Source organism: Gopherus evgoodei, chromosome 8 (assembly GCF_007399415.2).
Source record: "Gopherus evgoodei ecotype Sinaloan lineage chromosome 8, rGopEvg1_v1.p, whole genome shotgun sequence".
Taxonomy (NCBI): Eukaryota; Metazoa; Chordata; order Testudines; family Testudinidae; genus Gopherus; species Gopherus evgoodei.
In genome coordinates, this window is record NC_044329.1 from 56,791,661 (window position 1) to 56,805,780 (window position 14,120).

At 48.2% G+C, this 14,120-nt stretch overlaps 1 protein-coding gene across 2 annotated transcripts; it reads left to right on the forward strand.

The window, feature by feature from the left end:
* Nucleotides 1-438: 438 nt before the first annotated feature.
* LOC115655741 (zinc finger and SCAN domain-containing protein 22-like) lies at nucleotides 439-13,499 on the forward strand. 2 transcript variants are annotated; one of them, XM_030571494.1, is made up of 2 exons: nucleotides 439-521; nucleotides 11,592-13,499. In XM_030571494.1, the coding sequence occupies exon 2, from the start codon at nucleotides 11,707-11,709 to the stop codon at nucleotides 12,862-12,864; it is 1,158 nt and encodes a 385-aa protein (XP_030427354.1). In that variant the 5' UTR covers nucleotides 439-521; nucleotides 11,592-11,706; the 3' UTR covers nucleotides 12,865-13,499. The 2 variants fall into 2 exon arrangements, with proteins under 2 accessions (XP_030427354.1, XP_030427353.1); XM_030571493.1 differs by lacking the exon at nucleotides 439-521 and adding an exon at nucleotides 742-921.
* The last annotated feature ends 621 nt before the right edge of the window (nucleotides 13,500-14,120 follow it).

Consider the following 14,120-nt stretch of genomic DNA (forward strand, 5'->3'; position numbering starts at 1 on the left):
GGCTGGCAGAGGTGAGTGCCCCGGGGGGAAGTGATGCTCACGGCTGATGCGAGCACGGGGAAGGCTAAACAAAAAATCAAAAAAACGGCCCCACTTCACACCCTATTTCAGGCCGCCGCCTTCTCCCGAGCTCCCCGGCACCTCCACCCTCTGCACTCCCCCAGCCCAGCCCAGGGAACCCCCCGGCACCTCCACCCTCTGCATACACAGCTCCTCTTCCCCCCCCCCCCCCCCGGTGCATAGGGAGCCCCCCGGGCTTTGTTGGACTTCGGGCAGTAACGGCAGTACCAGGGGCTTCGGCGCGGCTACGCGCATGCGCTGCTGCAGTTGTGCGCTTGCGCAGTGGGGTGGGGGTTCTGGATCACCGGCGCGGCGTAAGGGGCTGCCCCGCTCCGTTCTCCCGCCTGGGCCGGCCCCAGTGGAGCTCCGGGCGGCAGCCTCGGGCTGAGGTGCGGGGCCGCCCCGCAAGGTGGGCCCCGAGGCCAGAGCCCCTTGCCGGCAGCGGCCGCTACCCCGGCCGGGTGAGCGCAGGGTGGGCTCCGCCCCGCGGGGGGAGGGGCCGGGGCAGGACACGCCCGGGAGGCGGCCGGGTCCCCGCGAGAAGCGCCGGGGGCAGAGCCGGTGTTCGCGACCCCGGGGCCGGGGACCCAGAGCAGCCGGGCGGGCGGGGGCAGCGCTCCGGGGAACCAGCCGCCAGAGGGAGCGTGTTGGCCCGGGCGGGGCGGGGCGAGGCTGGGCTGCGCTGCGCTGGGCTGTGCGGGCGGCTGGCGAGCGGGTCACGGTGCTGCAGGGAGCGGGGGGACCGGCCCCGCAAGGCTCATTCCCTGTCGGTGTCTGTCGCTTAGGTCGGGCGATGTAGCCCGTCCCGTCCCTGGAGCCGCTGCCTGATAACGGGACTGAAGGGAGCTGGGCTGGAGGCAGGTGTGTCTGCTGGGAGGGTTGTCTGGGTGGGAACTTTCTTCTGTGTGTCTTGGCAGAGCATCTTTCTCCCTTGATTTCTCCTCCTTCCCCTGCTGTCTTTTCTCCACCTTCCTTCATCATCTCCAGACAGTCCTCTCTGGTCCCTTTTGACCTTTTTTTTTTTTTTTTCTTTCCCATATTCCGCTTCCATATACTTTTAGTGTCCGGTATTGGAACTATTACTAGTGTTGTTGTCATAACCTTAGTCCCAGATTTGGACCTTAGCGTCCAAAATATGGGGGTTAGCATGAAAACCTCCAAGCTTAGCTACCAGCTTGGACCTGGTACTTGCTGCCACCACCCAAAAAATTAGAGTGTTTTGGGGCACTCTGGTCCCCCTGAAAAACCTTCCCTAGAGACCCCAAGACCCAAATCCCTTGAGTCTCACAACAAAGGGAAATAATCCTTTTTCCCTTCCCCCCTCCAGGTGCTCCTGGAGAGATACACAGACACAAGCTCTGTGAATCCAAACAGAGTGACTCCCCCTCTCCGTTCCCAGTCCTGGAAACAAAAAGTACTTTCCTATTCCCCCAGAGGGAATGCAAAATCAAGCTAGCAAATTCAACACACACACAGATCTCCCCCCTGATTTCTTCCTCCCACCAATTCCCTGGTGAGTACAGACTCAATTTCCCTGAAGTAAAGAAAAACTCCAACAGGTCTTAAAAGAAAGCTTTATATAAAAAGAAAGAAAAAATACATACAAATGGTCTCTCTGTATTAATGTGACACAACACAGGGTCGATTGCTTAAAAGAATATTGAATAAACAGCCTTATTCAAAAAGAATACAAATCAAAGCACTCCAGCACTTATATTCATGCAAATACCAAAGAAAAGAAACCATATAACTTACTATCTGATCTCTTTGTCCTTACACTTAGAAACAGAAGATTAGAAAACAGACTTACTTCTCCAAAGCTCAGAGAAAGCAGGCAGACAGAAAAACAAAGACTAAGACACAAACTTCCCTCCACCCAGAGTTGAAAAAATCCGGTTTCCTGATTGGTCCTCTGGTCAGGTGCTTCAGGTGGAAGAGACATTAACCCTTAGCTATCTGTTTATGACAGTTGTAGTGGAGTGGTTGTACTACTGAGATTTAAGGTTGAGCAGGGAAATTAAACAGCCACAAGAGTGAAGTGCTTGCAAGCTGCATGGAAACTTTTTCAAAACACCATTTTAGTGGTTCAAACTATGTGTATACCTTAAATAAACAGTAAGAGACCTTAAAAAAAAATGCCACTGTGGCAAAACAGCAGTAAGAGATGTCAAATATCAGAGGGGTAGCCGTGTTAGTCTGGATCTGTAAAAGCAGCAAAGAGTCCTGTGGCACCTTATAGACTAACAGACGTTTTGGAGCATGAACTTTCGTGGATGAATACCCACTTCCTCAGTAAGAGATGCAGTTAGACACAAACAGACGTTCTTTAAAAATTGGAAGTCAGATCCTACTGAGAAAACTAAAAAGGAGCATTAACTCTGCCAAGTTAAGTGTAAAAGTATAATTAGGCAGGTGAGTAAATTTGAAGAGTAACTAGGAAAAGATTAACAGTACCTTTTTTTTAATTCTTTTTTTTTTTTTTTTTAAGTGCAGCAAAAGCAGGAAGCCTGCCAAACAATCAGTGAGGCCACAGGACAATTTTGGTGCTTAAGGAGCACTCAAGGAAGATAAGGCCATTGTGGACATGAATTCTTTGCATTGGTCTTCACTGCAGAGAATGTGAGGGAGATTCCCCCACCTAAACTATTCTTTTTAGGTGACAAATCTGAGGAACTGCCCTGGCCTAAGGTGTCACTAGAGGAGGTTTTGGAACAAATTGATAAACAGTAATAAGTCATCAGGACCAGATGGTATTCACTTAAGAGTTCTGAAGAAGCTCAAATGTGAAATAGCAGAACTACTGCAGAAATGTGGTATGTAATATATTGCTTAAATCAGCCTGTGTAACAGATGACTAGTGGATAGCTAATGTAATGCCAATTTTTAAAAGGTCTCCACAAGCGATCCTGGCGATTGCAGGCCAATAAGCCTAACTTTTGTACAAAACAGATTGGTTGAAACTATAGTAAATAACAGAATAATTAGACACATAAAGGAACATGATGTGTTGGGGGAGAAGAGTCAAGTTGGCTTTTGTAAAGGGAAATTGTTCCTCACCAATCTGTTAGAATTCTTTGAAAGGGTCAACAAACCTGGGTCACCCTTGCCCATATGGGATATAGTATATTTGGACTTTCAACAAGCCTTTGACAAGATCCCTCACCAAAGGCTCTTAAGCAAAGTAGCAAAGAATCCTGTGGCACCTTATAGACTAACAGATGTTTTGGAGCATGAGCTTTCGTGGGTGAATACCCACTTCATCAGATACATGTAGTGGAAATTTCCAGGGGCAGGTCTATATATGCAAGCAAGAAGCAAGCTAGAGATAACGAGGTTAGTTCAATCAGGGAGGATGAGGCCCTGTTCTAGCAGTTGAGGTGTGAAAACCAAGGGAGGAGAAACTGGTTTTGTAGTCGGCAAGCCATTCACAGTCTTTGTTTAATCCTGAGCTGATGGTGTCAAATTTGCAAATGAACTGAAGCTCAGCAGTTTCTCTTTGAAGTCTGGTCCTGAAGTTTTTTTGCTGCAGTATGGCCACCTTAAGATTTGCTGTTGTGTGGTCAGGGAGGTTGAAGTGTTCTCCAACAGGTTTTTGTATATTGCCATTCCTAATATCTGATTTGCGTCCATTTATCCTTTTCCGTAGAGACTGTCCAGTTTGGCCGATGTACATAGCAGAAGGGCATTGCTGGCATATGATGGTGTATATTACATTGGTGGACGTGCAGGTGAATGAACCGGTGATGGTGTGGCTGATCTGGTTAGGTCCTGTGATGGTGTCACTGGTGTAGATATGTGGGCAGAGTTGGCATCGAGGTTTGTTGCATGGATTGGTTCCTGAGCTAGAGTTACTATGGTGCGGTGTGCAGTTACTGGTGAGAATATGCTTCAGGTTGGCAGGTTGTCTGTGGGCGAGGACTGGCCTGCCACCCAAGGCCTGTGAAAGTGTGGGATCATTGTCCAGGATGGGTTGTAGATCCCTGATGCTGCGTTGGAGGGGTTTTAGCTGGGGACTGTATGTGATGGCCAGTGGAGTCCTGGTGGTTTCTTTCTTGGGTTTGTCTTGCAGTAGGAGGCTTCTGGGTACACGTCAGGCTCTGTTGATCTGTTTCCTTATTTCCTCGTGTGGATATTGTAGTTTTGAGAGTGCTTGGTGATCTTGTAGGTGTTGGCCTCTGTCTGAGGGATTAGAGCAGATGCGGTTGTACCTCAGTGCTTGGCTGTAGACAATGGATCGTGTGGTGTGCCCGGGATGGAAGCTGGAGGCATGAAGGTAGGCTTAGCGCTTGGTAGGTTTTCGGTATAGGGTGGTGTTAATCTGACCATCACTTATTTGCGCCGTGGTGTCTAGGAAGTGGACCTCCCGTGTAGATTGATCCAGGCTGAGGTTGATGGTGGGGTGGAAGCTGTTGAAATTGTGGTGGAATTTTTCCAGAGTCTCCTTCCCATGGGTCCAGATGATGAAGATGTCATCAATGTAGCGTAGGTAGAGAAGGGGCGTGAGTGGATGAGAGCTGAGGAAGCGTTGTTCCAGGTCGGCCATAAAAATATTGGCATATTTTGGCATAAGCAAAGTAGAATCATAGAATATATGGGTTGGAAGGGACCTCAGGAGGTCATCTAGTCCAACCCCCTGCTCAATGCAGGACCAATCCCCAACTAAATAATCCCAGCCAGGGCTTTGCCAAGCCTGACCTTAAAAACCTCTAAGGAAGGATATTCCACCACCTCCCTAGGTAACCCATTCCAGTACTTCACCACTCTCTGAGTGAAAAAGTTTTTCTTAAGATCCAGCCTAAACCTCCTCCACTGCAACTTGAGACCATTACTCCTTGTTCTGTCATCAGGTTCCACTGAGAACAGTCTAGATTCATCCTCTTTGGAACCCCCTTTCAGGTAATTGAAAGCAGCTATCAAATCCCCCCTCAGTCTTCTCTTCTGCAGACTAAACAGTCCCAGTTTCCTCAGCCTCTCCTCATAAGTCATGTGCTCCAGCCCCCTACTAATTTTTCCACTCTTCCCAATTTTTCCACATCCTTCTTGTAGTGTGGGGCCCAAAACTGGACACAGTACTCCAGATGAGGCCTCACCAATGCCGAATAGATCGGAATGATCATGTCCCTCGATCTGCTGGCAATGCCCCTACTTATACAGCCCAAAATGCCGTTAGTTTTCTTGGCAACAAGGGCACACCGTTGACTCATATCCAACTTCTCATCCACTGTAACCCCTATGTCCTTTTCTGCAGAACTGCTTCCTAGCCATTCGGTCCCTAGTCTGAAACAGCGAATAGGATTCTTCTGTCCTAAGTGCAGGACTCTGTACTTGTCCTTGTTGAACCTCATCAGGTTTCTTTTGGCCCAGTCCTCTAATTTGTCTAGGTCCCTCTATATCCTATCCCTACTCTCCAGTGTATCTACCACTCTTCCAAGTTTAGTGTCATCTGCAGACTTGCTGAGAGTGCAGTCCATGCCATCCTCCAGATCATTAATGAAGATATTGAACAAAATTGGCTCCAGGACCAACCCTTGGGGTACTCCGCTTGAAACCGGCTGGCAACTAGACATGGAGCCATTGATCACTATCCGTTGAGTCTGACGATCTAGCCAGCTTTCTTTCCACCTTATAGTCCATTCATCTAGCCCATACTTCTTTAACCTGCTGGCAAGTAGCTGTTATGGGATAAGAAGGAAGGTGCTCTCATGGCACACTAGCTAGAAAACAAAGGGTAGGACTAAATGGTCAATTTTCACAGTGGAAGGAGGTAAATAGCAGGGTCCTCCAAGGCTCAGCACTGGAACTAGTGCTGTTCAAAATATTAATAAAGTATCTGGAAAGGGGGGTAAACAGTGAGGTGGCAAAGTTCACAGATGATACAAAATTACTCAAGATAGTTAAGGCCAAAACTCTGAAGAGTTACAAAGGGATCTCACAAAACTAGGTGACTGGGCAACAGAATGGCAGATGAAATTCATTGTTGATAAATGTAAAGCAAACAATGTTGAAAAACATAATCCTAGCTATATATACAAAACTATGGGTCTAAATTTGCTATTACTACTCAAGAAAGAGATCTTGGATTCACTATGGATAGTTTTTTGAAAACATCAGATCAGTGTGCAGCAGCAGTTAATAAAACCAACAGAATATAGGTCTCATTAGGAAAGGTTAGATCAGGCCTGCACAACATGCGGCCCCCAGCCTGCGTGGGCTCACTGTGCGGCCTGTGGGCAAGCAGTGGGGGGGAGCTGCTGGGTTTGTCCCCTGCCTGGGTGGGGACCCCGCCTCACAGCCCCGTGCGCACTGCGCTCCAACCGCCCTAACAGCCAGAACCGCACGTCTCCGTCTCTCGCTCCCCTCGCCTGGTGTACAGCAGGTGCGTCACTTCTGGGGCCCGCTGAGGCGGGAAGCGCTGGGCACGAGGCAGAACCAGTAAGTGCCAAGTGAGGGGTGGGATGCCTGGCCTGGGTTTGAGCCGCAGCTCCGGTGGGGGCAGGGGGACTGGGCCGAGACACCCCCCTCCCCAACCCTCCCTTCGGTTGGGGGCAGGCCGAAGTGGCTATTGCACTGGTTGGTCCCAGGGCGACCTCCGTTGTGATCGGGGGGGGGGGGGGTGAACTGTCTGTGGGCAGCCAGAAATCCCTGGGGGAGGGGTGTGTGTGTGTGTGTTGCACTTGCCCTGCCCCAACTGCTGCCCCCTTCCCTGGTCGAGGGACCTTCCCCCTCCCCAGCCCCTATCACACTGCCCCCCCCAGCTCCCTGCGGCCCCTGTGTTTGTGTGTTGGACAGTCACATCCAATCCCTTCACACTGCCCCCCTTTCCCTTCCCCTTAGTTCATAGCCCCAGAAAATCCCTTCAAACTGTCCCCCCTTTCCCCTCCCCTTATTTCATGGGAGGGTGATGAGCCGAGTGGGCGCGGGGGTTGTTTCCACGGGGTCGGGCGACGCTGGAGGGGGTATGTTTTGGTGGGGCTGGGCGGCGCTGGGGGGTTGGGGGTCTGTGTTTCGGCAGGGCTGGGGGGTTTCGGCCCTCAGCTGTTTTCTTTGGAGTAATATGGCCCTCGCTACTTTGAGTTGTGCAGGCCCGGGTTAAATGATAAGACAGACAATATCATAATGCAACTATATAAATCCATGGTATGCCCACACCTTGAATATTGCGTACAGTTCTGGTTACTCCGTCTCAAAAAAAAATATTAGAATTGGAAAAAGTACAGCACAAGGCAACAAAAATGATTAGCGGAATGGAACAGCTTCGATATGAGGAGAAATTAAAAAGGAGGGACTGATCATTTTAGTAAAGAGACAAGAAAGCGGGGGGGGATATGATGGAGGTGTATAAAATCATGAATGATGTGGAGAAAGTGAATAAGGAAGTGTTATGTGAAGGGTTAAATAACATAAGAACTAGGAGGTCACCCAATGAAATTAATAGGCAGTAGGTTTAAAGCAAAGAAAAAGAAGTACTTCACACAATGCACAGTCAACCTGTGGAATCTGTTGCCAGGGGATGTTGTGAAGGCCAAAAGTATAACTTGATTAAAAAAGAATTAGACAAGTTCATGGAAGATAGGTTCATCGATGGCTATTAGCAAGATGATCGGGGCAGAGCCCCATGTTCTAGGTGTCCCTAAACTGCTGACTGCCAGAAGCTGGGACTGGACAAGAGGGGATGGATCACTTGATAAATTGCCCTGTTCTGTTTATTGCCTCTAAAGAATCTGGCACTGGCCACTGTCGGAAGATAGGATACTGGGCAAGATGGACCATTGGTCTGACCGAGTATGGGTGTTCTTATGAGATCAGTTTACTGTTTAACATATTATACTGGTAGTGCATTCAGCATGAGGTGTCTAGTGCAGGGGTAGGCAACCTATGGCATATGTGCCAAAGGCAGCCGCAAGCTGATTTTTAGTGGCACTCACACTGCCTGGGTCCTGGCCACCGGTCCGGGGGGCTCCACATTTTAATTTAATTTTAAATGAAACTTCTTAAACACTTTTAAAACCTTACTTACTTTACATACAACAATAGTTTAGTTATATATTATAGACTTCTAGAAAGAGACCTTCTAAAAACTTTAAAATGTATTACTGGCACGCACAAAGCCTTAAATCAGTGTGAATAAATGAAGACTCGGCACACCACTTCTGAAAGGTTGCCAACCCCTGGTCTAGTGCAAGCAGTATTTAGAGCAGTTCTCCATTGGGATATGACACCAGATTCTTCCAAGGAGAATAAGTGACACACATTACTGAGTTAGGATAGCACATGGTTCCCACATCCTGAAACAATTTACTTACACAGGTTTAGCCCTGTGAGGTATGTGAATGTGTGGAAGAAGATGGGATGATAACATATATGGGAGAATGAGAAAATGGGTAGGCAATAAAAAAAATGAATTAGAATGGGTGGAAGTTAGTGGGCACACAGGAAAGTGCAAGGATTCAAGTGAAGGGACATTGAACACCAAATACATACAAATAAGGGTGTGGAAGTTGTGGGGCTGGGGAATCACCTGGAGCAGGGGGGAAAAGATGGGACAGAAAAGGAAGGTGATAGGACAAGCAAGGGGCAAATCACATACTATACATAAGAGAATGAGTAGAAGAGTATGTATGGGGAAAGTCAGTGACTTGGGGGAAGGGGCTGTTGATTTGGTATTCAGAGGCAGTTTTCTGTTTTGTGGGGCACTGAGCCAGAGCAAGTGGGGGCTACTTCCCACCCCTTCCACCTGCACTCTCCCCCCACCATCCCCACCCCTCCAGTGCTCCTGCTGGGAAATGAGGTGGGGTGGGGGGCTTCCCCCACCTGGCACTCCTGCCAGGGAGTGGGGGCTTGTCCTGCTCGCCCGGGGAGCAGGGTCAGGGCATGGGGTAATAAAGTGCCTGATGGTCACTTATACAAAATTATATCTCTCTAGCAATGCAAAGAGAACACTTAATATGAATCTTCTAACAAAGCCCTGTGTAGTGAAGGGAGTCTGTCCTGGGAGTTAAGTGTAAGATCTTCACTTGAATAACTTTGACTATGTCAGTCCCACCCACATGTAAAGGAAGAAGGATGTTTGCTGTTCGCTCAGGAATGGCTGGGGGTGTCTGATATGGAAACTTTAGATGGCTGGAAAAGAAATAGGCCAAATAACATAAAAGAAGCAACATGGCTGGCAGGGATTTAAATATTGAAGAGACGCAATTTAAAATATTTTATAAATTGTACTAGACCCCAGAATGACTACTACTGGCTAGGAGTCAGAGACGATACTCTATTCTAGAAAAGCAGAAAGAAATTAGAGTACAGTAATGTTTTAGAGTGGCCCAAAAACAACAGCAGCAAAAATAGATCATAAAATGTTCTTGCTGCTTCTGTTATGTATCCTGGCAGGCTGTTGGTCATTACTGAGCATTTAATATGAAAAAATCATATGGTTTATTTGTGTGGAAAAGTTTGTCAGGATCAATGTTTACCAGGGAAAATGAATCTCAGATCTAAGAAGTCATATCTTATTGAAAAATGTGACTTTATGTGAAACAATGTTAAGTGAATCCAATTTTGCCATAAGAATGAATGTAAATGGGGGGCTTAGGTTCCAGGAAAATTTTCTTATGCCATAAAGTACAGTACAGTAGGATAGTTGGGAGGTGCCCCTGCCTTACCCCACACAGACACAGCCCGCTGGCACTGGAGACAGTGAGGCAGGCAAGGAGGCTGAAGGTGCTGTAGGCTAGGAGAAGCACCTTGTGCAGCAGCAGTGGCCGCTTCCTCTACTCTGCAAGCACCAGGGGTGGGGAGTGCAACCCTTGACCCACCCATGCCACCCCTTCCCCCAAACCCCCATCTTTAACCTGCCTCTTCTCCTTCCCCCTTTACTGCACACACTGCAATCTCACTCCTCCCCCCACCCTCCCCTGTCTCCTGAATACCGCAAGCCACCTGATTGCCGCGGGCAGGAGGGAGAGGGGAGGTGCACTGCGTCCTTGTTTCTCCCCCCTCCCTCCTGCCTGCGGGAATCAGCTGGATTGCAACGTTCAGGGGGCAGGAGGGAGTGGGGAGGAGCGAGGACTTGGCATGCAGGCTCCCCCCTCTCTCCATCCCCTGCCTCCTGCCCACGGCAATCAGCTGGCTTGCGCTGTTTGGGAAGCAGGGGAGGGAGGGGGAGCCTGTACGCTGAGTCCTTGCTCCTCCCCCCTCCCTCCTGAACACTGCAAGCCAGCTGATTGCCATGGGCAGGAGGAGGGGGAAGACACAGGGTCTGCCGGCAAATGGGAGGCGTTGGGGGGGGGGCATAGGGGAGCTGATGGGGGGGCTGCCAGCTGTGGACAAAGCAGGCAGCCAAATGACGTTATAGCAAAGCATCGCACAACTTTAAATGGAGCATGTTCTGTAATTAAGTAGGGACATAAGATCAAAACAACATTAAGCGAGAGGATGTTGTAGTTTCTTGTAGTAGGGTGGTCAACCCATTCCAGCCCTGAAGGGGTTAAAGCAGCCCTGGAGCGGGCTGCAGTTGAGGAATGCTAGGCTGATTGGGGGAAGCAGTCACAGGTGGTGTCACGCCCCTGTCAGGCCACAGCTGGCCCTATAGGAGGGCTGAGGGCCAGAGACTGAAACACTCATTCTCTTTAGCTTCTTGAGGGAGAAGGACCTGGCTGCTGGGAGCTGAGGATGGTACCTAGGGTGGAGCAGTGCTGGGGAAGGGCAGAGGGAGCTGGGGAGCTCCAACCTAGCAAAACCCCAGGCTGCAGGCCTAGTTAAAGGCCTACAAAAGGGTACTAGGGCTGCAGAGGAGCAGCCCAGAAATAGGCAATGGCAGCTGGTCCAAGCCCCCTTGCCAATGATGAGTGGTTTACAGACTGCAGTTTGCCCCAGTGAGTGGGGGCTAGATGATGGCGGGCAGTAGCCACTGAGCAAGGTGGGTTTAGAGGGTTGGGGGTTCCCCAAGGAGGGGAGACTCATATTGGGGGTTACTGCTGGGGCAGAACCCCAGGGCAAAGGGCACCAGGGTCCAGGAGGGACACGGGGCCAGCGGCAGGCAAGACACCGGCCTGCAGAGGGCGCTCTGAGATGGAAAAGAGCGAATTCTCTGGACAACTAGCAGGAGGCGCCGTGTTGGTGAGTCGTCACCCCGCCACATTCCTAAATCATATTACAAAACAAGGGAAAACTCAAAACCAAATCTCAGATCACCAAATATATGAAGTGGATGAATCCACGTTATCAAATTCTAAAACAGAAATTATAGGAATTCTTAATGGTATTTTTTTAAGGCTAGAGAAACCAGTAGTTGTTACCTTAATTATTCAAATTTGCAGTAAAGATCCAATTAAAATAGAGGATTTAACTTTATGGAGATACAGAAATGTTCCATTTGGTGATCACAGTAAACTACCCAGTGTTCCCTACATTGAAACTAATACACAATCTCAATAGTATTCTGTTCACCCGAAAAAGATCTCTATTGTGGTTGTTTTGCTTTACTTAATGTGAATGTTGGCGAGTTGGTTAATGAAATCATCTCCTGTTTTTTCTAGGGAGGGCTGTGATTGGAGTTGAGAACGAGATGAGCCAATCATGAAGGACTATAAGAACATGCTGTTTTTACATCCACACTAAGCCATATATAATCTCCATATATGATGCCACAGGATGGACGAGGTGGACTGGGAGTCCAATAACAACACTTATGACACAGGTGAGGAGCATTCGGATGACTCCAGTCATTCCTCTGAGCGGGTGGGTCACAAATCTAGCCTCCAGCTGGAGGTAGAATTAGACTCCTCTCAGCCATGCAGTCCTGGTTGTAGCCCTGCTGGACCTTCAGGCAGACAAGAACTCCCTGTAGAATTGCAGTGTGAAGATGAGGAAACCTATGAGACCTACTACCGGAAGCGAGGTGAGACTACAGCTGGGGTCTTTGTCACCTCCAACACCAACTTTGACCTGCAATGTGAAGATGAGGATCTGGAGTTCTATTCCTCTGAGGAACTTCAGGGAGGATTAAGTGAGGGTGATGAAAACATCATTCTTGTTGATGCTTTTGATGAGGAGGACCTGGAGCCCATCACTGGAGAAGCTTTGCCTTATAGGTGCAAGAAGTGTGGTGCCTCTTTCCAGGAATTGGGTGAATTAAAAGAACACAACCAGATCCACCTGACAGAGCATTCATACCGATGCCCCATCTGCAGCAAAGAGTTCTTCCGTGCTGCGAACTTGCGAATGCACAAGCTCATTCATTCTAGTGACAGGCCACACAAGTGTCCGGAGTGTGACAAGGGGTTCATCCGCACAGCTGACGTCTGGAGGCACCTACGCAATGTCCACAAGATTGAGCGCTCCAAGGTAGTTTTGGGAAATGGCATGGTTAGGAACCCATGGTCAACATTGCACCAAAAGAAGCATGGCAGTGAGGATACTGACCAGCAGTGTTCAGAAAATCAAAAGCCTGGGGAAGAAGAGTCTAAACCTTACATCTGTCCTATGTGTGGCAAAGGTTTCCGTAAACCTAATCTGCTGTCGAAACACAAGGTGATCCATCGACAGGACAAACCATATAAATGTCAAGAATGTGGTATGGCCTTTGTCCAACTACTGAGGTTGAAAAGGCACCAACAGACTCACTCTGGAGAGCGCCCTTTTTATTGTGAGGAGTGTGGAGGGACCTTCACACGACTGGCATCACTACAGCGCCATCAGCGGATCCATACTGGAGAAAAACCCTACTCTTGTGCTTACTGCGGTCATTCCTTCACAGAGTCAGGCACTCTAAGGAGGCATGAGCGCACACATAAAGTGGACAAATCTTAGTGTTTAGGGCTCTATGATTGTGGTCACCATTTTTTTGCTGGTTACTAGAATGAGAACTGTTCAGTTATGCTAGAGAAACTGCTCCACCTCCCCCCCTCCCCATGCACGAAAACTGGTCCAGCACTTCCTGAAGGAGGGCCAGTATAAGTCTATTATGGAGACATTGCCTCGTAAGGAACTCCATGATCCCTGCATGTAGTCAGTGCTGACCACCTAGCACCTGTTTTCTGGAGTTACAAGAGGAAAAAGCTCCATTTCCATTAAATAATGAGGTTAGAGAAGTCAAAGGACATATATGGAAGTGAAGTTCCTACAAGGTACTGAACATTGTCATAACTAGCTGGACTTTTTTGGAGTGCATTAAGTTGAGCTTTTTTCTAGGTCTGATGGGTTAAATGGAGCCCTACTGCAGTCCCGGACTCCAAACTGATAGTGACTGCTCTTCAGCACTGGATTTGGAGAGCTGTCCTTGCAGCCTTTGCGAGGACTGCACAGTCCATTTAATCAGAGCTGGCCCATCCATACCTTCTCTCTTGCATTTTGTCATGTTTTTATTGAATTATGTTTGTTTGGGAGAGAAGTATCATGTTGGCTATAAAAATCCAGGATCCTAATAAATTTGATAATTAAACAGCTGCATCTAGTACATACTCTTTTGTCTGTGGTTATGTATGTATACTGGTGAATGGAAAGAGACTTGTATGAGTGGCTGTGAAGGGTGTGGAAGGGTTGTTTGTATGGATCTGTGCCACTTGTGTCTAAGTGGAGGAGAGACCATTCCCAGCTACTGCATTACAGTAAGAAATGTTTGAGAATTTAAAATCAGAAGAGTGGCGAAACAAAGTGAAAATCGCGTCTTGCTGCTTATTACATTAATTTAAATTTCCTTGTTTCCGTGGCCCTGTGTATATGAGGAAATTCATCATAACAAATCATTGGAATGCCATGAACTCAGAATGCCTGTACCTAGGGCCTTGTCTGCTGCATAAAGTGTTCATTTTTTAAATGAAATCCCAATAAAACCTAGTTCTCAGTGAAATCTTTCGGAGTCTGCAAATACCTGAAACAATAATCTAAAGAAGGTCTGCATTGCGCCATTCATCTTAGGGGGTCTGTTAACATTAAATGTTTAATGGCAGATCATTTTAGCAGGAACAACCAGTTTATGTACTCATCCCACAGTTCCAAACTGCCTCCCATGCCAAAACATCCTGCTATCCCAAAATTACTGGTTTCCCTCAACAAACTATACAGTG